The sequence below is a fragment of the Odontesthes bonariensis genome, chromosome 15, assembly GCF_027942865.1.
Source record: "Odontesthes bonariensis isolate fOdoBon6 chromosome 15, fOdoBon6.hap1, whole genome shotgun sequence".
Classification (NCBI taxonomy): Eukaryota; Metazoa; Chordata; class Actinopteri; order Atheriniformes; family Atherinopsidae; genus Odontesthes; species Odontesthes bonariensis.
Genome location: NC_134520.1, coordinates 18874725 through 18900089, shown reverse-complemented (window position 1 = coordinate 18900089; position 25365 = coordinate 18874725). Strand labels below are relative to the sequence as shown.

Below are 25365 nucleotides of genomic sequence, written 5' to 3'. Positions count from 1 at the left end.
ATTTCCTCTTTGCCTGACTATAAAGCATATTTCCCCATATTTCAAAAAGCGCTCAATTACTTAACAGCCCAAGGATTAAGGATAGATTTGACAGAGCTGCAACCTGCTGCTGTGTCTCTTCAGCACTGATAGGATCAGAGAAACAGCCAGCAAGACATCTGTTTCTGCACTTGTTCTATTTCTCTCCCCTTTCTCTTTCTTTCCTTATTGTCTCTCTTCATGCATCTTTCTTGCCACCCCACCCCAAGAGCAAGAGAGGAAAACAGCATCAATCACTGTTAACTGACTGACCACTGTCTGTTGGTGGTTCTAAATGGATCTCCACAATTGAATAGAGGACTAAGTGTGTGGTAAATGCCCCCAATGGGTAAATGAATTTGCGGGTTAACTCGCTCTAAGAGCGTTTCAATAAGACAAAATAATAAAAAACACCAGCAGCACATATTTGTCTTATGATATATTAAAAATAAAGCCCAGCTGAAAATCTTAACTCTCATATTCATCACTGTAGGCATGAAAGAAAAAAACACTTGAGGGTAACCCAAAGACAGTTCAGCTTTATTTTCCTCATATAGATTTGACTGTACACAGTTCATACCATTACACAGAAGGCATAAATGAATAAATTCAGTGCTCTCTTTTACATCTTTTTCAAAGACACATGGCAATAATAAATAGCGCTCATGAAACAAGACGATCAACACGTTTTCAAACTGTACAAAATTTACAACAGTAAGATGCACACCTCTGAGGCAACACAGACAACAAAACTGTGACCATAGTCTGTTTGTTTGTTATTATTTAGATTACAGCCAACAAATTACTTTTTCAATGTAATGTACACATGGGGAACCCGTGAAACACTTTCTGGGTATCCAATGTTATGTAAACAGAAAGAAATAAGCATCAAGAGGGTCAAAAATCTGCATTTGGGGGCATGTAGAAATTATTTGTCGTGTTAAACCTTTTTAATAAGTAATTATCATTCAGGTTTAAAACATGATACACATGCCTTTTAAAACTCTGCACGTGGTATATTTCTTTAGCATATGATCTGATAAAGTAATGAATCAATAAATAGATAGATAAATATTTTTTTTAAAAAGTCATTCAAAATAAGTGTTGTTTTAAAAAGTACTTTCAGAAATGATTGTACCTTTTAAACAAACCCCCCCCCCCCCCCCTTCCATTTGAACCTCATGTCTTGTTCCCTTTACCTACATATTGATCCCATTATAGTTTATTTTTCTTAGATTATGATGCTGTGATTTGTGGGCTGTAATCCATAGTTTTTCCTGATGATGTCACTTTCTGTCTGTTGATTTGCATTCTGGTAAATAAAACAAAGACTTGGCAATTTCTTTCTTTCAAAAAGGTGCCCACATCAGTAGAAACTGCTTCGTCTTCAGAACAGAAGCATGAGCAGAGGTAAGATCCGGGTGCGGAGTTTTAGGAAAACTCTCCCATAAATCCAAACAGCCACTGCTTCCGGCATGCGCAACAGGTTCAGATTAAACTGTGAGATTCTCTTACATCTTAAATGCATTTGGAAGAGAGTCACAAACAGTGATATTGCTTGTCCTGCGTGTCTTGTATGTTTCTGTTGTGGTGTGGGGTTTGAGATGCAGCTAATGCTGCCTGGACCGTTATAAACAACTCAGCAGTCATACCAGCTCTGATGGTAAAGTATCAGTCTTGAATGTGGTAGACTATGGTAATCCCTTTGACATGGAGGCCAGGAAGTGAGAGAACAGGCTGACAGCACATCTGGGGTCAGGAAATAGGTTGATAGCAGGCAAAGCTGGAGCTGCTGGACTGAGTAGATTACCAAGAGAAGCCTGGATCAGACTAAAGAGAGCCGCCACAAAGGGGTTTTTATCTTTTATCATTGTTCCTCCTAATACTTGTTGGTGTTATGAATGTCAAATTCATGTTTTGTCATTTCAATTGCTCACTATCTGCAAAGAATCTGCATTATGAAAACTGGATATCTCTTTTTCATATATCTGTTCATTCAAAATAATAGAATTGAAATTAATTTAGATGCGTGATCTGTAACTAGAGTGGTTAGCTCTGAGTAACTCCAAACCTTGAATGTCTTGACTGTCCTCACACTGATGAGTTCTGATTCCGAGTGAGTCCTGGTCTGTATTAACGTAATACTGATGGATGTCTCCCAAACAGCTTTTACACAGACAAGAACAACTCAAGCACCTGTGAATATAGCAGAGAGACCTGCAAACTGCGTTCACCCGAATTTAAACAGGAGAGATAAAAGCTTCTATGAACAGACGAACGGACAGACGGACGCACAAACCAACGGCCATCTACTTCCTAAATACTTGTAAGCTTCAGCAATACATTAAAAAACATCAGCATGTTTCAAAATTCACACTTGTGCCACTGCTCTTGTAAATTTCTCTCCCAATGAAACACTGTATTTTTGCCTTGTGCATATGTCTCTCTCCTCTGCTTTCCTGTCCACATATGTAGAAAAAGAAGAGGAGAGTAAAGTGCATTGCCACTGTGAAGGCTTTGACATGGCCAAACAGCAGTCCTACTCATTATGAATCAGAAGCATGCAGGTGCCTTCTGAGTCTTACATGGACGTTGATCCAGATTGTAGCCCTAATCTTGTAGCTGTTAGACAGGGATGATGTGGATTATTTCAGGCACGAGGCAATATTGTCTCCCCTGCAAGCATAGTCCACCGTCATATTTGAAATTTAGTCAAATTTTTAGAGTGAAGTGACAAAATAAAGACAGGTGATAACAAAAATTGAATGATATGAAGTTGAGAACATTCATTGTGTGGGTGTTCTTCACTGATTTTGTCCGGACTGCTCATCTTGACCCAGTTGTTATACCTCACAGTTACGACTGCTGAAGGACTGAGAGTCACATTTCTTTTCCTTCTCCTCTTTACCAACATCACCAGGTATACCAGTCTTAGTAGGTGATACAAAGGAATTTAAAAAAAAATATCTTGTGTCCGTTTTGATGTATCCTCACAGCGATTTCCTACCATGCTGAAGACTCAAAACTGGGAATGGTCCATCTCATCCAGCCATGATGCTGGGCTAGTGGGGAAGTCAGGGTATCCTGTACTGCTTCCTGTGGAGAGGTCTGAGGTTGGGCCTCCTGCCATGGCCCTCAGAGCCTGTCCCACACCACCCGGCCCACCCTGTGCCACCAGACTGTCCATGTTGAAGCCCAAGTTGTTAAGGAGAGGCGTGTGGCCAGGCAGGGAGGTGATGGAGGAAGGTGACTGTGGAAGACCGTAAGGACTTCCTGCTCGAATGTCGTGGTAAGGTTGTCCTGTTGCGTCTACAGAGAAACCGCCATTCAGCACCGCGCTGCTGGTCACGTCGCCGACACTCCCATAAAGCCCATTCGCGTGGCCGAGATCTGACAGGACTTGGTCATCTGTGGAGGGGACAGAATCACTTAACATGAGGAGTGTGAAAACTGTGACACATAAGCAGCACTGCCACCTGTGTGCACATTATATAGCTGTTATTTATCAATACAGTTAAGTACTTTTATGAGTCCGATTTATTGTGCCAACGTTATTTGGATACCATGGAGGTACAGTTAGTTGATGCTCTATCACAACATTTCAGTTCCGCTTGTAGGAAACAATGTTTGTTCTTTGCAAACAGGTTTCATTTGAACATGAGAAAGGGCACATTAAGCAGCGACATATTGGGCTCTTTTTTGAAGAACTTTTGAGCATCAAAGTATTTATTTGGGGCTTTCTGCAGCGGAAACAAAGTCATATACAAATCATATAGTATAGTTAAATACATGTATCCAGTGACGTGTTAGGAAAAACATGTGGGGGCTGCACATGTTATAAATATTGTGGGTACATGTAGCTCCTTTCTCCTCCCTGAAATCTACACCTGCGTCAGGAAGTGTGCAATTACTGCAGCACAAAATATTTGTTTCCATCTCAATCGATCCCCTGGGTGGCTTCAGTAACAACAAAGCTCCGGAGCGCTTTCTCTCTAATTGACTAAAAGCCTCACATGCTTTATAGAGTTTCTGTCACCATGTTTTCATTTCTCATAAAAATAGCCTTCCTTTTTCAAAGTTGCTTTGAGACTTTTATGACTATCCAAAATGGGGGTTGCAAATATTAAATAACAAGAGGATGTCTAAAATGCCGTTTGCATCCCACTAAGGACCCTGTCTCATTTCCAATAAGCTCCATCATGGAGATAAACAGAGGCAGGAGGCATCAGCGGCTGCGGGGAAAATGTGAAATAAGATTGCCATTTTGGATCTGCTTGAGAGCATCGCTCTGCAACGAGGAATGCAAGGAAACAAATGAAATGCCTCAAAGACACATTCAATTTCTTGTGCTCTCGTCATTTAACAGCTTGAAAGCTTCCTTAATCCCATTAGCACAGCCCATCTGACAATTCCCTAACGGAGATGTCTCTCTCTTAGGCAAAAAACAAAATACCTCTGAAGCTTAGTTCACTGTCACTGAGTCCTGCGTCATCAGCTGAGCTTTCTTTCTCCACTTTGGTTCCTCCTCTGCTACGTTTGACACTTTTATAAAACTGAGTCCAGCGGTGACGACCCGCATCTTTCTTCAGTCGCTTTTCCTTTGCTCGCCGGTTCTGGAACCAAACCTGACAGACACAATGATGACAATTATTATCACATGAAAATAAAAAAACCCTTCCAGCTCACTCGAACAAATTAAATAATCATCAGTCGTGATAGTTCTCCAGTCTAACTTATTCATGCCTTCACATCCCAGCCTCCTGAAAATATTTGGGTGCATAACAGTGAGCATGAAATCACGAATCATCTAAGTGATCTTCATAATGAATGATGTGGAACAACATCATCTGGAAGCTGTAATAATAGGCCTGATTGTTTTTCATACATTTTAAGAAAAAAGTCATAATCAGACTGAATTTAATCACTACATTCATTCACAGTTTTGATGATCAGGGATAATCAGATATACAGGCAACAACTCTGAATCAGGCTGAAATTAAAGAGAATGACATGGCTGAGGGACTGTAGTCAGGATTATATATAATCAAATGTGTGAAATACAGTTTCAACTGTTTTTTTTTTTAAAATAACTGTTGGATTTAATATGCTGGTGTGGCGAGTGACTGAACTGCTGCATTTTACATCAGTTTCAGAAAACAGAGCTCTTCTCAGGAATGAGTTGAAAGACTCTACCTGCACGACTCTCATGTCCAGCCCTGTCTCAGAGGACAGCTGCTCTCTAACGTGGCGTGCCGGCTTCGGCGAGTTCTTATAGGCACTTTTCAGGGTCTCCAGCTGCTTGGCGGTGATGGTGGTTCTCGGTCGCTTGGTCCCCGCCTCTGAATCATCTGAAAATTACAAGTGTGAGTGGCATCTTCTTGCATTTGTCCAGTTACGTCAACAGGCTGCACCCCACGGGCCTTTGCATGGAGTGTATTTGTGTTGGTTAAATGAAGTGAATGGTCATGCATGGGAGTGTATTATTGTCCTTGTGCATCTGTCCCACTCCCACAGCAGAGGACATAAATCTACTCAGTGCCAGAGGAATGGAGTTATTGGAGCCGCACCATATAAGAGCATTGGTTCACTTTACATAATCAATCAGAGATGCATGGAAATCACAGAGGAGGGGGAGGGATAGAAACAACACACACACACACACACACACACACACACACACACACAAGCAGATGACAAACACCAACGATTCACAGTCAAAAGTAATTTTACTGCACTGAACAGTGCACACAGCTTCATCCATTATGTTCTTCTGCAAGTTTGATTCAATCAAGTGAAGTCAGAACCTTTCAGCACTGAATCAAATGGATAGAAAATATTAATGATTATTTTCATGTAACTAAAAGGGACTTTTCCATTGCCTTGAATTATGTCTGCTGTGTACATGTCAGCTAATTCTCTCTTCTTATCCTTGTACACCTACCATTTTGTTTTGCCGTCTCATAATCCACCTTGCACACCAGCCTCCCATCCTCCATGAGGTAGAACTCATCCCCAGTGGCCAACTGTCTGCTGCACATGATGCAGGCGAAGCAGTGCAGGTGATAGACAAAGTCCTGTGCTTTCCGCACCACCTGCGTTGGAGGGATGCCCTGTTGGCATGATGCACATTTTGTTCCAAAACGCCTGCAGGAAAACATGAAGCAGAAAGATCCCCTTTGAGAATCTAATGCTAGACACTGGAAAGGTAAGCTGGTGGAAACAGTGGGACCAGCTGAGATTAAAATTTTACAGGCTAGACTATTTCTTCAACAGCAGCTAAGAGTGATGGCACCGTGTCTGCATTAATAAAAGCTCCAGCTGTTGAGGAGGAAAAAAAATCAGCACTGGAGTGCGTTTCTGTTAACGATAGATTTGCCAGCAGCTTGATTGATGGACAGAATCAATGCACTGTGTTGATGTATATGCCTGTTTGTGTGTGCATGTGCATCTTTGCATGCTTATGTGTTTGCAGATGAAGAAGTGAGAGCTGAGGAGGAGTGGGAAGGGGCGTTCTAACAGTAAACACACCCTGAGGAAAACCAATAAAAAAACTGAGTCAGGAGAGGCTTTAAATCACAGGACCAACCCCAGGAAAATAAAAAAGAGCAAGGTGAAGCCTCCAAATCACCACTGGGAAGTAAACACCAGTGAATCTGCATGAGTGTATTTGTGTGTTATCCCATGTTTGGAGAATTTTAACATGCCAACATCCGCCTTGCTGCCCCCTGGGTCAGCAAACACAGTTAGCTACCAGTTAGACTCAGAGCTCTTCAGGTCTCATTCAAGCTTTGAGCATTAGAACCTTTCAAACATGATTTAGAAAATAGCCCAGATCTACTGATCCTGTTTTGGGTGAAAGTCAAACTCAATTTTCTTCTGTAATACCCCTGAAATTCAATCGTTGAAAGAAAAAAAAGAAAAATTGACAAAAAGATATAAAATAACTTAATCTTTAATCAGAGCGACGATAAAGTGAGGTATGGAAATTATAAATACCAACAGCACATATGAGGATTCTGACTAAATTAGTAAATAAACTTCAGTTTGAGCTACATGGTTTAGCCACCAGTGAGAGATTAACTAATACAAAATCATCATCAGCTGTCCAAACTAGGCACTGACAACTGTTTACCAGCTGTAGATGTTTTATTTAAGAAATTAGAGGAAGTTGATCAAAACCTCCTGCAGGTGTACACTGACTAAACCAGCCTGTCATAATAACATATGACTTTAAAAACGATTACATAAAATAAAGAGCCAAGAGTAAAAATTACAATAGTGAATTCAATGTTTGAATACATCAAATATAAAACAGTTGGTTTTAACTGGGAGAATATCAGGAGTTATGTCAGAATTTTTTACCACCTCTTGTAAAAACTCACGTATTCGGAATTTAGCCAGAAAAAAAAAAAAAAAAAAATACCGCCCTGCTGAATTGTTGCATTGGTGCTGGATTTAAGTGTGCCACTGATTAAAAAAAAAATAACAATAAAAATAAAACAATAATATAAAGAAGCAAAGCGAGAAGCGTACTGACTTGAAGAAGTCCTCCTTGCAGTAGACGCTGCCCGCCCGGGAGAAGCATTTGTCCGCCAGCGGAGTCTGGCAGTCTGCGCACTTGAGGCACTTTGAGTGCCAGTGTCTGTCCAGCACCTTCAGGATGAACTTGTCCAGGATGTGCTGACTACAGCCTGCACACTGAGGGATCTCTGCCAGGGGAAGCGACAAGAACACCAGGTCACACTCAGCAAACATCAAACACAGTCAGCTGCCATTGCCATGGGCGTAGCTCATCGTGAGTGATATATATATATATATATATATATATATATATATTTGTGGAAAAACATTTCACATTATTTTCAAGTAAGATAAAACGGTAAATAAGATACGTTTTTAGCGCAAAACGAATGTACAGTTCAGTCACAATCAAAAAGGTTTCCCTGATAAAAAACAAGTGGGTTGTTGTCCCAGCTTTAAAAACGCACCTGAACTCGAAACACACATGGAAATGAGTCTGGTCAAATCTGATTTTATCAGGTTGTTGTATCATATTCGGTATCATGGGAGTTCAATTGATGGCGCGTGTCTCATATTTTCAAAAGTTTTATGTCAGTATAGTCATTCAGATCTTCCAAACAAGTTATTCTCGGTCCTATTATTTTTTTAAAAAGCTGTTTGAAATTTTTTTCTAACTTTATTTTTTTATTGTTGAGCTGGAAGCGTGTATAGAAATGAGTGCAGAAGTGTGCGTTTGCACGTCACTGTCCAAGGTGCTGATCTCGGAGCTGTTTGCCGCAAAAAGAAATGATGAAATATCGATTTTTCCCCCGCCTCTCTCTTCTTAATTTTCCTGTTTCATCTTGAGCCTAATTATTGTCTTAATGATTTTATAGAAATCTTGGCTACAGGCAGCGTTGGCAGGTGAGACGAATTCTGGATATAATTCAAGATCAAGGCGAGACTAGATTTCCTTTCTGTAATTGCGAAAACTAAAAAAAAAAATCAGAGCACCACATGTGCCACCAAATGTAACCTCAGCATCGATTATTCGCAGCAGGTAAAACGTTTCTAAAGTTTTTTTTAATTTTTTAAATAAAAGCCAAAATTCCACATTTTAGTTGATGCAGTCACTGTTAACTATTTTTCTTAATGTTTACCTGTGCATTGTCCACTAAATTAAGCAATTAACAACCAACTAATGTCCAACTGATGTTTTATACACTCCCTCATTATTATTATCTATTTTCTTAAAACATATATATATATATTGAATATAATCTGTTTTTAAGACCAGCTTCTCTTTGTCACACATCTGCATTATTTACAATAAACAAAAAAAAAAAACATTAAGGGAAAAACGTGCACAGAACAAGCGTCATAAAAAAAAAGAACAAGACAGAATAAAATAATTATAATAACAATAATGACAATTACTATAGAGATGTTTACTGTGGAGAAAAAACATCTCGGTCGTGAAATCATCCAGACTAAAGATCAAAGTACCTTCTGCTTGATGCCATCACTCCAAACAAGCTAAAAGAAAGCTTTGCAACCCGGAGGTCAAGACCGCAAGATCCCGGCGAGAACAAACATACACTGCGATTTTTAGCATTTAACACTTGGTTACATTTTCTTGCATTTCTCTGCATTAACTAAACGAGTAACAATGGCAATTGTATAAATCAGCTCTGGGAAGCGCGTCAGCTTGTGCCACTCTGATTCTCTCACATTTTTTGCTCGTTAGAGGATCAAACCGACTTGCATTCTGCAACTTCGGCTTGAAAACTAAAAACCACCAGTACTGCACGCATGCAGTGCAGAGAAAAACCCCACACAGACACGTGTTGGAATGGCTTTGTGTCCCCCCTCCCCCCTCCAACATGGAGTGAAATCACAAAATAAGAGAAGGTGCACGCGGGGAAGAGACACGAATCCGTGCCTCGGCCTTTTAGAACGTGAAATATCTGTAGCTAAGTGGTGGGTGGATGGAGCCGGGCCGAGAGGGAAGTGGTGCTGAAAGGAAAGCAGCACGGATCTTGGCAGCGGCCAGCTTCTGTGCGCGCGCGCGTGTGTGTGTGAGAGAGAAGATCTCATGTATTTCGGAGGTCTTCTTTATATCTTATTATCTGTTGCCACCACTCTCCACTCGTCACAGGCTCACCGCTTCAGTCAGTTCACACAAGAAGTTAAAACACACTTTTCGGAGCCAGACTCCTTTGGTTCAGAAGAGGCTGGCAGCCTGTTTCTGTTTGTTTATTGTTGTTGTTGTTGTTGTTTTTTACCAGATTACCTGAATGTGAAGTAAACACGCCACAACACAGGCGAACAGGCTGCGGGTTAAGGTTTGGCTGTAACTGTCCTGAGTCAGTAGAGCACTGGGTGTGTGATATGAAATGCTTCGATATAGTTTCTGTTTATTCCTGAAATAATCCAGGTTTAAATCCAGGATGAATCCTGGCATTGCGGGGGGGCTGAGTGGCAGGATCCTTATCCAATCTTTTAATCTGTCTCGATTTATAAAATTAAAGAGCATAAGCCGCCCACATATAGGCTCTGTTCCTTTCGTCAGGTTTAAATATGTTGAACATACTTTAATCACACACATCCCGTTTCACCACCCTTTTGTTTTCGTTTAGTTTCTAAATACATTTTCAGTTAGGTCACACTGGTGATGTGGGCTGCAGAAAATAAACCCTAATATCATTTTCTATTTATGATTAATTGACAACAATAAAATACAACACATACAATAGAATATTTAGGCCTTTTTAAATGACTTTTTGAATTATTATCGTCAGCGAATATTTTAAACTAGCAGCCTACTAATCATCTCAGCATTATTCTATTTTGCTGTGGATTATTTATTTTTTAGGGAGGGGGGTGGTTGCCTATTAGCCCGGCTCCATCTGTACATTTTACGAACTCGCCTGTAAACAATTAGGTCAGAGCAGAAATGTATCCAGTTGCACTTCAGTCTTGTACGATCAGATAATGAAAAAGCCTGGCTCAGATTAACAGGGGAACAGATGTAAGATATTTTCGCCTTTGATACTGGACGTTAATCGCTGTAATTCTTGAATAATTAACTCTTTAAACATGTGTTAAATTAGAGAAAAGAAGCCATCCTTGTACCAAACGTGAACTGCAAAGCATACAAACACAGACGCGTGTCTGGGCCTGAGTTTACAGGGGGAAAAAATGCCTGAGGCGTTTAATTTGACACAGTAATGAGTGTCAGTCAAAGTCAGTGTGTGTTTCTCTGATGGGCGATGATGACAACTGCGTCTGATCTCTTGACCATGCAGGCTCGTTTACAAATTAACAGCTGGGTGGTTCAGTGTGAGCCCAGCGACGCTGCCAGAGGATGTAGCAAAGTTTGAGGCCGAACCAGAGAACCAAAATCCCACAGTTCCTTTAAACCAGAAATGGTGTGTTTTCGTTTTGGGTTTTTTTTCTAAAAAGAAATTGAGGTTGAATAAAAGTGGCATCTTTTGTGCTACTCTGTCCGCCTATTGCAGATCACAGCCCAGCTCTGCGTGGCTGCAGAGATTAATTGGACATGCGGGATGTTCTTTACTTGGCTATGAAGGTGTCCCTCATCTAAGACGCAGCTACTTTTGCAGCTTTTGAAATACAAGCACAATGACACATCATTGGCCTGTAAGACGGTTCAGCCTCTTTTCCTCAATCTCTTACTGTAACTAAGCTCCTCTCCGCACATGCCAAACCCCGCCGCAAAGGATGCACTTGGTTTTCAAACCAATAATCGACAGAGAAGAAAGGAAGATGGGGAAATGTCTTACGTTGCAGTGGCACTCCGAGAATTTCCGGTAAACTCTTCACAGGACTCTCTGTAGGTAGAACCGCCGCACTTTGCATCATCTTGATCCAGAGCGCACGCACATACACCCGCAACACGGTGGGCGCACTCCCCCGTCCTGCCTTGTGTGGGAAAAAAATGATGCTGGTGCCCAGGCCTGTCTCCACTCAGCAGACTGATCTCAAACCGCTGCCCGGTCAAACCTCTATCCTTCTAATTTCTCTATTCCCAGGGTGATGTCCGTGCTGTACCGTGCCGCGCCGTGCTGAGCTGTTTTGGAGTGGATCAGACAGGCTGCTTGGTCCATTCAGGGCTGCAGGGGCGGCAGGGCTTGACGTCATCGCGGCAGAGGCTCATCGAGAGCCAATAGGAGAGCGGGAAAAAGAGCCCCCCACCCCCCGAGGCGGAAAGCATCCTCAATAGGTGTACAAGCCAGAAGGAGAAAGGAGAGGAGGAGAGGCGTCTAACATGGTATATGAAAATGTCTCCGGAGAGGCGGAACCTTGCTCATGTGGAGACCATAAATAGCTCACTGCAGTGGCTTCCCGAGGGGCCCCGAGCCAGTAGGTCTCCTCACGGAGAGGTGGAGGTGGGGGCCATGCAGCCAAGAAAACGAGGATCACTTACGTTTCACTTTAAGTTGACGAAATGTCAATAAAACAATTTAAAAAGAACAAATTAGTGTTTTCTTTGCAGATTTCTCGTCTGCTCACCCGGACGTGGTTTATGTCTCCTCGAGGGCGGTTCTTCTAACAAAATGCGAGACAAAATAGGAGTTTAATATGTATCAGCAGGTGGAAATAGCGATACTAGCCGATTTCATCGAAGTAAATGTGGTTGTCTATTTGGCTAAAACACCGAGGCCTAGCTTATAGGCAATTTAAAAGCTGCGTGCGTACATGGCCTGGGATGCTGTGATCATAAGAGAAACAAACTAAGCTGTCATTAAACAGCCATGTGAGCAGAGGTGAAGCCACACCACAGAGGGGATATTATTGGACACATATCGAAGTTAAATTCACAGGACCCGTATCACCTGTTTGAGCTATTCTTGTCCCCGTCAGTGACAGGTAGGATTAGGAGTCTGGGCGCAGTCCTCCTGACACTGTTCATTTCTAAGCCCATCGTCTGACTCTGCTCTCCCGGAGAAGATATTCCCTCCGGAGGGCTGCTAGTTCAAGCAAGATGAACTCAATCTTCGCTTCCAATTTACTTCAAGGGTGGAAAGAAAAGCACACGGCGGTGCTTTGCCGCCAGTGTGCGCCCTCCAAACAAGTGCGCGTTGTTCCCATCAAGTCCGTTTGCAGCTCACACACACACACACATCTTGGCATGCACATCTGGTTAATGAAGCCATATATTTTTGTCAACTATTAAAAAATAAAATAAAATAAAATCTATCGTTATACGATGTTATTCAAATGAATGAGGAGTATTTTAGTAGTTTAAATACTTATCAGCATCAGTTAAACGCAACAAACACGGACTTAAGACACACAGGGAGGTGAGAAAGGTGGTCATACTAAAGTCATACTAAAAATATATCAATATTTTCCCAATTAGCCATCGACAGTGTGTAGAAAGTGCAAAACTCAAGCTTGTGCTGGAAACTCAGATTTTTCTGATTTGCATACAAATAAATTAGATTCTCCCTACATGTGTGGCAGCATTATCCTGACTTATCCCTCCATCTCTTTCGTAGCCTATACCCTGCCTGCCATGGGCTGTTTATTCTTTTATCGCATTATATAGCCTATTGTTTGGAGCCACAATCTCATTCGCCTACATGCTTAATGTTTCAGATGTAATTTAGCAAAATGAAAACGCACATCAAGCTGATTAAAAAAAAAAAAAAAGCCAGGGATATTACAAGAATTTTTTTCCCAGCCCATTTAAGGCTGCAGTTTCCAAGTTAGAAGCCCATCCACTCATCCATCCAAGCCCTGCACGCGTGACAAGGGAATCATATGGTCTTGCTTTATTTTCATTATACACTTTCCCCACTCAAAATCCCTCAATTTGTGACACTCTTCAATTACTCTGATTGTTGTAATCGAGGCCCTTTAGCTGCCTTGGAAAACAATGCAGATAAAAATGCTCTTAACTTGTCAGCAAAGGGCAACACAATTAGAGTAATTGACGGATGCGAAAATGCAGAAAGAGAAAAGATGCGACCACGCACATCTGCTTCACTGGGACACGAAAGGACGGGATGCGTTTTTTCATCTTTAAAATGAAATGGCTGAGAAAGGCTCTATGATTTGCAAAATAATCCACATCTGGGATTCATTAGTTTGTTATTTTGAGAGAATAGTCCAATTTAGGGATGAAATGGCAGACGGTTGCATATTTATGTTTGTGAAAACAGCACTCCTGTCAAATATGTGCAGATCCGGGTCAAACTGTTTTTACACAAGCAGAGGAAGAAAGAAAGAAAGAAAGAAAGAAAGGGGGGCGAGGGAGACATAAAATCATTGGAATAATGTATATTCTGAGGAGGCGATATGAGTGATTTTTGTATATGAGAAGGTAGGGAGGATAATCTGTTCAGGAAGCAGCTCTCTGGCAATAACTCACACAGAGGGCCACTCTTCTGCCACCATCGCTGACCCTGCCACCTCTAATTAGATCTTATATTTCAGTGGACGAGTTCATTGACAAAATACGATTCACAGATCCATCATACAGAGGGAGTCAGAAATACATGTACAGAGAAACATCCACCCCACAGACTATAGGCTTTCATTGCACGTAGTGCGTGTGTGTAACCGTGTGTCATCAGTCGTAGCACTCTGCCGTGGGCCTGCTTTGTAAAGAGCCAGAATAGAAAACATTCAATTCACAGAATGCATCCTTTCAGTGTGGGTAAATAGACAGTTTGTGCCCAAACCTTTAGCAGACCGTCAACAGTTTTACAAAAGTCTGCGACGCCCACGAGACCAAATTAAAGCTGTATCTGAGCGCGAGAGCAAATTCTCTTCACTTAAGAGGCCTCTCTCAAACTGAAGAACAAATTCACCTTAACATGGTGAAAACACCGGCACCAAATCTGAGCGCAAACTGCTGTTAAAATCATCATAAAGATGATGAAGTAAAACTAAACTGTGACTTCACTTTTGGAAAGATGCACATCTCGGAACTTTGTGAACGGACTCCGTCCTGCAAAGGTGGAGTGCGGTCCGTGCGTCGTGCAGACCTACCTAATCACGGGTGGTCTCGAGGCAGTGTGCCGCGCTGTCTCCTCTCTTCTCACCCACCTCCACCTCCTCCTCCTCTCCTCTTCCTCCTGTCCCTCGGAGGCACGTTTCAGCAGGATGTGGCAGAAGCGCGGAGAAACAGCTGCAGTAAGTCCACACTTTTCTTCCACTGGTGAGACAATATTACTGGCAGCGATGGCACCGCGTGTCCCTAACCATTTGGTCCGAAAGCAGGAGAGGAACAGAGAGAGGGAGAGAGGCAGGCAGCGAGGGGGAAACCTTAGGAGAGAGCACCGAGGAGAAAATTAAATTGCACTTGGGGGGCAAATTCTATTAGGGAATAGTTATTGTCTCCTGACAGCTCCTGTCCATTTGGGTAATTAGTAGAAGAGATTGGTTTAACAAACGAAATCTATTCCCGTCAGAAATGATATTTTCCAATTCTCTGATTGAACCTGACCCTGTCGGACTAAGACGAGGCGGTAATAGGCTTGTTTAACTCTGGCAGATTTAAAGAAAAAAACAACAGACCAATAGAGGCTCACAAATGCTATACTTGTCACAAACCCGAACAAGAGTGTAAAACTATGTTATTATTATTAGTAGTAGTAGTAATAGTAGTAGTAACAAGTAATCATTTATAGCTCTTCGATAACAACAGCAAAAAATGGTGGACTGCTGCAGATGTTTACGACAAAATTCAGATTTACATACTGGAAACTCGGGGATAACCTTAAGGAATCTCTCTGGAAATCATTCAGATGATCTGGCACCTGCCCAAGGTTATGCCCTCTCTGATTGCCGCCTAGCATGCTGGGATAGACTCCAGACCCTCACGAGCTTCATCACATCAGGTCTGGAAAGTAAATGAAAATGAAAGCCCAGAGTTAAAGCTCCTCACGCAGCTGCAGAGTAGGCCGGTGATGCGTTTTCAGTTGAGTTCAGGTTATGGTGTTTATTTCACAGTAGTGAGCCTCTTCGGGAACCTGTTAGTTTGAACACAAATGAAATACTTTAGTGTAATATGTAGCTCTTCAAAACAGCAGCCGTTTGACTTTTTTTTTTTTTTTTTTTTAACCAGTGGTTTTATGAGCCTTAACACTGCAGTTTAACGCCTACAGTTTATTCCCACAGTTTTAACCCAGTAACATTGCAGACTATCTGTCTCACTTAAAATGTGACTGTTTCTGACATAAGTCTTTTTTCTTCAATAAGTTCTGAAAAATCTTAAACACTGCTATGTAATATCGGTTTTATAGGTTAATGACTTAATGATATATAAGTTATGACTTATATATATATATATACACATATACAAAAACTTTAAAAACACACAATTTCTATGGAAAGGCAGGGGGAATCTTCACAGGAGACTCAATGACAGGAGCAGTGCCAACTGAGTGAATTAAAGCAATGTGACTGACAAATGTTGGATCTTTTCCAGCTTCATTACCAAAGGACTTCCTGTAAGCTGTATGCTAGCTCTGGAGGGGAAGGGGTGTTGGTAAAAGCAGACCAGCACGGCCCTGTTTCCCATAAGGATCTGTAAGGTTAAGGTGACCAAGCTGTCATTGTAGGGAATAACAATGGGATCAACTCGGTCTTATGGTGCTTCAGGGTAAGATGTAAATAGCTCGGGGGAAAATGTTGTTGTTCATGTTCTTGACCCACCAGGGCAAGTCATTTGTCAAATAAATGAAATAATCAATGAAAACTAAATAGTTCAATAAATGGATACATAAATAAATACCTTCTTTGATAAGCTATGAATAAATGTTCATAAATAACAAAATGATATTGAACACAGCATTGCCGGTGTAGCAGCTCCTTTAGGGTTTAGGAGCAGTTACTTCCTAACCTTCAGTGACCAAAGAAACACAACTGCAAATGTCCCAAGCAAATCATTTCAAGTTCCCCAGTGAATTAGGAAGAGGATGGACTTAAATGATGGAGGGTTGACAAGTTTGTTTGAATTAACATCTCTGCCAGCATTCTGGATCAAAGTCAAACCTGAATATCTTTGCGATACCATTGGGAAACACGGTTATCGGGCATGACTGCAACTGAGAGTGAAATTAAACACATGAATAAGGTTTTGCTTGCTGTCTCTCGTTATCACCCGATGGGGAACGAACTCAGGGCTCCCACTGATTCAGTGATCACTGACCCACTGATCTTTTTTAATGTGTACCTATAGGAAACTATACACTGTATATTATCAAACACTACTTCTTATTATGATGACTGAATATGTACACCTATGCCTGTATTCCACACGGTAGTCAGGTGGATAACTAACAGAAAACAAATGTGGATTTCCGAAGAAGCATTTCAGTCAGGTAAGGAGCAGTGTCCTCTGTGGGAAAGTGTAACTGCCTTTGGTGTCGACTTCTGGCTTTGAAATTTTGAGAACAAAGTAAAAAGCACAAAAAAAGTGTTGTGACACAGGAATGAAAGTTTTCCCTTTAACACATGTTCATGAATCGCAGAAGTTATCAAGACTTAATTCTTTTGTTGACTGGTTTGATTTGTTGGAAGTGTTTTAACCTTTACTCCAAATACCCCAAATTCAAGTTTGGGATGCTTAATGCCGGGGCAATTGTTTCTCAAGCCAAAGAATACAAAAAAGGCATTTTTATCGTGCTTGCTTCTGAACAAAGACTCTCAGCTGTTAATGACAAAGTCAAATACGGGCCAAATCATAGAGTAAGCCCAAACAGGAACTGAGTCACTGTTCTAACCACAACTAGCAGCGTGCACCTGAAGCTTTCGCTTGGTTGAACACTGGTCTGATTGGCTGTGTTGTAGCATGACAATCATCTGCTAACCCCCTCGGTACAAACAGCATCTCACCTCGCTGACAGTTAGATGAGATGTTTGAGAGATCGGCAGATGAGCACCAATGTGAAAGGGGGAGGAAGGGGAGCAGTAAAATGAGATGGATCTGACCCTACTTGACTCATGCCTTTAAAAGGCTGCATATTTAAAACCCAAAAGGGGATCTGGCTTAGTTTGGATGTGATATATACCACACCATATATTAAGCTCTTCTTCATAATTTATTCACCCCCCTCACAACTTCTCCCTCCGTCTACAGCAGGAAGCTTTATAGTATTATTAAAGTCAGAAAGAGAGATGACAGAAAAATGCATCAAGCCCCTCCCGCATTTTAATATCAATACCAGAGGGGTAATAAACACCGAGGCAGAGAGCACACAGGAGAGGAGTGACTATAAAACTCTGCATTGTCTAATTTATGGAAGACAACAAGAGGGCAGCAAGGTGAGGTTTTTACCCTTCAGTCTCAGGTCTCATCACACAACAGTGTCTAAGTGCAAAACATCTCTCAACAATGCACTCATTCATCCAAAAGTTTGAGAGAAAGTCAACTTTAAACACTGGGAATGACTCACATCGTTCCAAGAAGAACTATTACCTGGATAATTAACCTGAAAAGGCAATGTTCCTCACAATGGTCATTCCAACCAGATGTGAGAGCAGAGCTCATCGACAACCAAAAAAGTTAAACCCAAGGTTCTTTTAAGCATAATTGTTTTTGGGTAGCTGTCAAGACTTATTGTTCTCAATGATTTTACAGTTGAACTTGTAAGGTGTTTGTTTTTGATGAATAATATAATACTAAATGTTTGAGTAGCCATAACCTGTAAACTACCTTCAGTAGTGGGCGAAGTCCCCTAATAAATGACTGCAGATAAAATCCTCAAGTAACTTTTAATCAGTCCAAGGCATGAGTTTGAATACATTTTCTGCTCATTCCTTTTAACAGAACGGTTTCAGATCTGGGATGATGGTGGGTTCCCAAACATGAACTGCTCATATTAGGTTTTTCCACAACATGTATACTTGGTTTGGGCTTCGACTCGACGACTTCAAAACATTAACGTTGTTCTTTTTTTATGATTAGGCCTAGATGACCTAGCCTGGGCGAAAGCCGACTGTTGACTCCGTCAAACAGTCTGGAAAAACCCAAGAGGAATCCGTTTCCATGGAGGGTGGGACCTTACTCAGCAACTTAAATTCATTGGAGTTCCCTTAACCAATCAGTAATGTTTAGAAAGGACGTAGGTTATGCGCCGAGGTTCATGCTTACTCTCGCGAGGCTCTAGCCCGCGAATCACGCTTTCCACATCCGCTTTCATTATACCGGTACCATTTGATAAATCAAACTTTTCCCAAAGCCAGTTGGAAGGAGAGCTACGACATCCTTGCCACTAACAAAATTGATGAGGCATTCCTCTTGCTCTTGTTTTAATTGTGTAATGCTCTCCAGAGTTGAGACAACTTCATGGATAGCTTCTAGCATTCTTCCGTCGCCATGTTTATTTCCGCTGCGGTTGAACTACAATTATATGGACTACAATGGACTCCGCGCGTGAGTTCTGCGTCACCACTCGCAACTGTTTGCTGATTGGCAAAACACTGAGCGAACCGAGGTAGGGGGATTTGGCCAGACTATGTGCGGAGCCAAAATCTTTGGGCGGAAGTACGTAGGATGGCGTCGCCAGGCTATAGATGACCAGCTTTCTCTTTAGTTTCAGTTCACAGGCTGATGTTCAGACATTTTCCTGTAGAATTAACTGGTGTGATTAAGAATTCATTGCTACATCAATGATGGCAAACTAGAATTACTAATATCCGACAAAACAGGCCCAAACCATGATACTACCAGCACCACGTTTCTACAGATGGGATAAAGTTCTTATGCTAGAATCCAGTGTTTTCATTTTTCCAAACATAGCACTTCTGTGCTGGGGTAGACTCCGACCAACTTAATGGGAGGCCAAGAACCAGATTACAATTAGTTCCCGAGTGGTTTAATTCAAATGAAGTGAAAAAAAAACCCTAATGGGGCTTCAAGTTGAGTTATTCATTTTGTGTTTTTTTTCTGAGCATTAAATAGATCATGAGACCAAAACTAGTGACATGTCTGCCCATTCAATGTGATGCAAGTCTAACTTCATGAACTCTAAAAATCAAGGGAAAACATCAAGTGTGATTTTTATTTTTTTTGTAAAAGGTGGGGAAAATTCACCTAAAAGCAGATGTCGCATATTAACATATATAAAATCATAAAAGTCCAGTTTATGGTAAATCCCTGGAGCTATTGTGCAGCAAACTCAAAAGATGCTGGGAAAAAAAACCTCTGTTTGGTGAGATCTGTAACCAGTTTTATTAACTTATCCCATTCCCTTTGTGGAGCATTATCTGTTAGTACTTTTTTTTTTTTTTTTTAAATCAAAGCAGCCTAATGGCTGATAATTTGATTTATATTAATGCACCCACAAAAATAATGAGGGCAGGGTGGTGGCTTAGCGTTTGCTCTTTGCTGAATTGTCCATCAACTTGTTTGAAATCTTTCTTTGTTCTTTTTCTTTTGCGTTATTCTACATTTAATCTAATCTCAGGTTACATTCCTTATGTGAGAATGTCTGATAAAAGCTTTTGCTCCTGAATCCAGGCATCCAAAAAGCTCAAACAGCTCTGTGTGCATCCTGATTTCAACTGGAAGCCTCTGTCTTCAGTATGAACGACTCACTTCGAACTTGGCAAAGCTGCAGACAGATATGTAGTTGTTGCCAACTTCCTCATTAACCATCATTAGTCGGAACCATCACAACACTTGCAGCTCACTGAGGCTCAAGACACCTGATAAAAGGCTTCTGTAGTGTGAGCAGCACAAAGTATCGGCAACTCCAATCCTATAACAAACACAGATAAACATTTAAACAGATTAGCAGATCAGATGTGTGGGAGAACACTGCTCAAGTCAAAAAATGATACACGCACGCACGCACGCACACACACACACACACACACACATATTATAAATCTATATACAGATATATACAGTATATCTATACATCTATATATAGAGATATATACACATATATAATTGCTCCTCTGCTTTCCCATTTTTCTAAGAATAAAGCTCACACTATTATAAAAGTTGTAATAAATTACAATCATGATATGTCATTGAGCATCTAACTAAAAGTACCTGACTGTTTGATTAAGTCACACAACCACAGCTGCCCAGCCTTGATGTTCCTCTGCTTTAATGATAGGCTATTAATCAGCCTATTTTGTGTGTGTGTGTGTGCGTGTGTGTAAAATCGACTGCTTTAACTCAACTATTTCACCATCAAAACCTGTCACAATGCAAAGGCTGAACACGTGGTTTGGATAAAGAGACGGAGGGGACGACTGTGTGTCTGTGTGTACGTGGGACAGGCTGCAGGGGGGTTTGGAGGTAAAGGCCACGAGTCAAGGGAATTCAAGCCAATGTTTCAGAGAGCACAAAGCTCAAGATCAAGCATCACTTGTCCTTCAGATGGGCTTGTTCTAATCTCAACATCAAACCCTCGTATTCTACCCGTCCATCCATTCATTTATCCCTCCCACACAGTGCTCCCTCTTTCATCCACCCCATCCGATCCCCTCTTACCAGTCCTGTGGGTCCCCTTGGCAGAGCCCACTTCCAAGTGTATGTGAGGATGGAAGAAGCCCCATGAAAGCCGATTGCGTTTTAATAAAGTTTATTATCTGCAGGGAGCTAATCCTCAAGGGTAATCTCTCCTCTCTGGTCCTAAAGGAAAGCTGGATTACTCACTTGCTATAATCCCAATGAAATTGTTAGGATTTAGCTTGCGCTGCACAGCAGATGGCAACAGGCTTTTTCCCTCAACCTTGGGTAGTTTAAACCCCCATTTCTACATGTAACACCCAGCTTCTCCTTGCTACATATTCTCGTGGTCTTGCTGAAAACAAAACAAAAAACAAGCAGGAATCTGTTATTCCCAAAAATGCTCTGAAAAAACAAAACTCTGATGGTCAGTAAACACATTCTGATGTCAACACAGATAGATGTAAAGCTGAAGCCCCTTTTGTTAATCAAAATAAATAAACTTAATGTGGCTTAATGTGCTTCTCCAAAACTTTCCCTAAGTGACTAAGGATACCAAATAGACAAATAATTCTTATCAAAAATAGCTTTATTGGTTCAGATGTAGGCAAACAGAAAATGCTTTTGAGATGCCCAGCTGAAGATCTACATCATGGCCACAAACCAAAAACAAATCCTGTTTATCCTAAAACCATATCCAGTGTGAACATATTCATCGCCCCACAGAACTTCATCACCAGCTAGAGTAGCTATCATATGGATTCAACAGTGTGATGTAGTCTTCGAAAGACATGGAAAAAAGCTCAGTGAAAACAGCCCAACTTACACCAACAGTCTGCTCTTCTCTAGTGAAAGCCCTGCTGGACGTGTCACAGTATTCAACAATATGTTGCTACCATCAGTACTTTCCATGGCAGTTTGTTAAAAGCCACAAAGCAGTTTTCAGCGTCTGATTTTAAAACGAGTTGCCTCACAAAACACACTCATTCGAAGGAAGAGCAGTTGACGTGTGATTAAAGATACAACAGTCAATGCTTTAGAATTGCCATTCAGCTCAGCTCATGGAAATACATAAAAATCTTCCATGAAATTAAAAGATTCCTTTTCTTAGTATTTGGGGAAGTAATTACAAAGTCCTCACTGCACTATAAGACAAAAAAAGGATTTAAGCAGGAGGCTTTAGAAAAAAAAAAAAGAAGGAAAAAACCCCAAACAGTCTGTCACATTCACTTCATATAAATTAAAGAAATACTTCTCGCTCATAGTGGGTTTCATTTTATCTGTCATCAGTGGTGAAATAAGATTCAAAAGCACACCTAATTATCCTTAACTGAGGAACGAAACCCAAACATAAATGAATGGAAATGTATATCTATGTGCACATAATTCCACAGTTGTATTGTTGCCTAAAAGGCTCCGGAGTCAACATGAAACACAATGTTAGATTGTTGCCCCGATTAAAAAGAAACTGAAAGAAATCTGATCATTTCCCTTTTCCTTTTCTCTCCAGTTTGATATAACCCATCCATAATGTTTAAAACATATTGTTTCCTACTATGGCTGCCTAATCTTTCCACGTCCCTCTACTGTGTCCCCAAACTTAGCTGACATGAAACCAGTGAAATTGAAATGTTGCTCAGGTCAGTTTTTCACACTTTTTGGATCAGGGCAAAGCTAGCTTAACCCGCCGTACCCTGAGACGGTTTTTGAAGAAAAGGTACATGACTAGAAGACACATGGAGGACAGGACATAAAGGATGACACAAAGACTGATGTCCAGTTTTGAGAATCCGATATTCAACACAGATATCCAGCGTTCCTTGTGGCTCAGCTCGGCCTCCCCTATGAAGTACTGGCCTGCAAGTTCTCGCTTCTGCAGCCGCTTTTTCTGCTGCCCCATGTCTGGCTCAAGATCTGTGTCAATTGGGTGAAGACCCACCATGCCGAGCCCTGCGTCCAGCTCCCCGCCAAGACCAAATGCTTGCCTGGGATCTGGCTCCACCTCTCTCTGCAGGGTGCGCTGTTTCACCCGGCTGGAAGCAGCCAGCTGCAGAGCCTTGGCCTTGAAGTGCTGGTTGACAAAAGAGTCGAGATCCACGATGTCCTCCTGCTGCGCTCGCATTCTCATTCCCACAATGCTCGGTTTCCCGTGAGCCTGCCGTCGCCCATGACCCACTTCCATTTCTGGTTTGGCCCAGGGTGTTGGTTCAGAGGACTTACCCCCCATCTCAATAGCTGCTGCTGGGGCTCCCTCCTCACCTTCTTCCTCTTCATATGCCCCTGCTTCATCCTGTGGTTCCTCTTCCTCCTCCTCCTCCTCCTCCTCTTGCATGGGGGATGGTGATGGTGGAGGAAGCATTATGGAGTTCAAGGCCTCCCTGGCTTTCCTCTCTATGTGTTTCTTAGCTGCTAAATCTAGCTGCCGACGGGCATTGCTTTCCCTCTGCTTTTCCAGAATCTGGCTTCCATCCTCAAGGTAGTCTGACAGGGAGAAGAAAAGACACTGCTACAATCATTACCTCACATTACTGTAAAACAGGATTCATTATCAATCAGATAATAAGTCGTCTCAATCTAAAAAGCATTTTACCACCCAAAATCAAACACATTAGAGCACACACACATTTTTTTTCCCATAATATTTGTTCAACACATCATCTTGCTTTGCAGAATCCCTGTTATCTGTATATGAAGAAAACTGCCAGCAGAAATGTGCTTGCCTGGGACCAGTCGGTCCAGTTTGTGAGCTTGAAGTTTTGTAAAATTTCATAAATTTGGTAACATGCCGAGCTGTCAGAAAATAACCTATACAGTTGTACCTGTAAGGATGCTGCTGGAGGAGAAGTAGGACAGGAGGAAGGACAGAACCTGCTCCTTGTTCCACTTGTGCTCTCTGTTATCATTCACCGAATGGCAAGCTGGGCACATTTCTGGTGAAGGCCACTGGATCTTTGGGAAGAGGGGGTCCTCACTCAAAGCACCTGGAAAGAAGCAAATGCAGATGCAGGGTTTGTTTGGGAAGGTTGAACTTTGTCCATTTGAAAAAGAAAAATACTGTTGGAGAATTACACCTCCTGGCATGACTGGCTCATGGATTTTCGACTGTATTTATATTTGAAAACTTTGCACTTTTCTATGACAATAATCATATGATACTTGTGCGTGCTGCAATATTCAAAAGATTCAGGAGCAACCTCTTTAAGTCCAGGAAACATTTCTTAATTTGAAAAATGTCAATATTACCATCAAACAGAATTTTGTGTTATGTGAAATCACAACAACTTTCCTTACACGGGACTTGAAATGCCAAGCCTTATTGACACAGCTGAGTTTTAAGTACAGAATTGATCTTCTTCAGATATAAATGCAAATGAACCAATTCTGTAAGATCAGAAACTAAAAAAAAACAAATAAACAAATAATAAAATGTTAAACATAAATTAACAATGAAATAATGAATATTACAGAACTTTGAGCAACAAAAGCGACCTCTTCTTGCTTCTTGTAGCCATCTTAAAGGTTCTTTCATCGGTTTGTTGGTAGCTTCTGCCACTCTTGTTATACATTCAAGCCCTCTTATTTCAGCTCTGTAAATGCTTTCAAAAGGGACTTGGATCAGGATTTATTGCTACCCAGTTTAAAGCAGTTTGAACTATTCTTCTGTGCTTTTGGATGTGGGATTTGGGTCCTGCTTAATGACTCAAGGCTAGTTCAATAGTTTCTGACATAAGGTAACATCTCACCCTAAAATAAGGCCTTTGGATTTACTATTCTTTTTAATAAGAGTAAATGCGTTGCTCTCAGACAGCTCCCTTCAACTTAATCAGCCCCTTTTTGTGCAGTAAAACCATCATACAATAGCTTTCATTTGAAGAACCAATTTTAATTGATCAGGTTGCCAACAACATTGTTTTTTTTATTTACAGTTCTCTATATAAAAGCCTTTTATATTGTTAAATAATTTTGGACAAATCTATCAAAATGTTATAATCACATAAAACTGATGAATTTGTATTTAGTTCTAAAAATATTCTAAACTCTGACAATGACTCTGATGAGGCTCATAATAAACCTAGTCCTATCAACAGGGAGTATTAAGTCAACACGACGCAATATCAAAATGCTGATTACAGGTAACACTGCCAGTTTTACTGGTAAAAAAACCCAACATATTCTAGTCTCACAGACTGTTCTGTTAAATATTTCTAATCAAAGCAGCTGCAATCCTTCATGAATGTAGCAGACTTGCTCCCTTCACTTTTATAATGTTATTGAAGTCTTTTTCACTCTTAAAAAAAAACAACTACAGCAGATTACACTGTGTAAAAGTTAAATACACAACTCGAGCTTTCAGCCAGCATCTTCATCCATTGTTTCTTTTATTCTCCTTGTTGGGTGGAGGG

General features: G+C 41.1%; 2 protein-coding genes across 2 annotated transcripts in view; both read right to left on the bottom strand.

Moving 5' to 3' along the window:
• Positions 1-546: 546 nt before the first annotated feature.
• lhx4 (LIM homeobox 4) lies at positions 547-11662 on the bottom strand. Its single transcript, XM_075485347.1, has 6 exons — positions 11325-11662; positions 7556-7727; positions 5960-6162; positions 5212-5366; positions 4472-4643; positions 547-3426 (listed from the first exon to the last, which is right to left on the bottom strand). The coding sequence occupies exons 1-6, from the start codon at positions 11401-11403 to the stop codon at positions 3038-3040; spliced, it is 1170 nt and encodes a 389-aa protein (XP_075341462.1). The 5' UTR covers positions 11404-11662; the 3' UTR covers positions 547-3037.
• Positions 11663-21533: 9871 nt separating this feature from the next.
• Positions 21534-25365, bottom strand: part of qsox1 (quiescin Q6 sulfhydryl oxidase 1) — a 28778-nt gene continuing 24946 nt past the window's right edge. Inside the window, exons 13-14 of the mRNA XM_075485346.1 lie at positions 23782-23943; positions 21534-23443 (exon numbers count right to left, since the gene is read on the bottom strand). Coding sequence (XP_075341461.1) covers positions 22626-23443; positions 23782-23943 — 980 coding nt within the window. The 3' untranslated portion in view covers positions 21534-22625. The remainder of the gene's footprint in view (positions 23444-23781; positions 23944-25365) is intronic.

Coding starts and splice junctions, on each gene's coding strand:
- lhx4 (XM_075485347.1), bottom strand. CDS start 11,403: ATGATGCAAAGTGCGGCGGTTCTACCTACAGAGAGTCCTGTGAAGAGT. Junction 7,728..11,324: donor TCTCGGAGTGCCACTGCAAC/GTAAGACATTTC, acceptor TTCCCCTGGCAG/AGATCCCTCAGTGTGCAGGC. Junction 5,367..5,959: donor TGAGACGGCAAAACAAAATG/GTAGGTGTACAA, acceptor TGTAATTTTCAG/ATGATTCAGAGGCGGGGACC.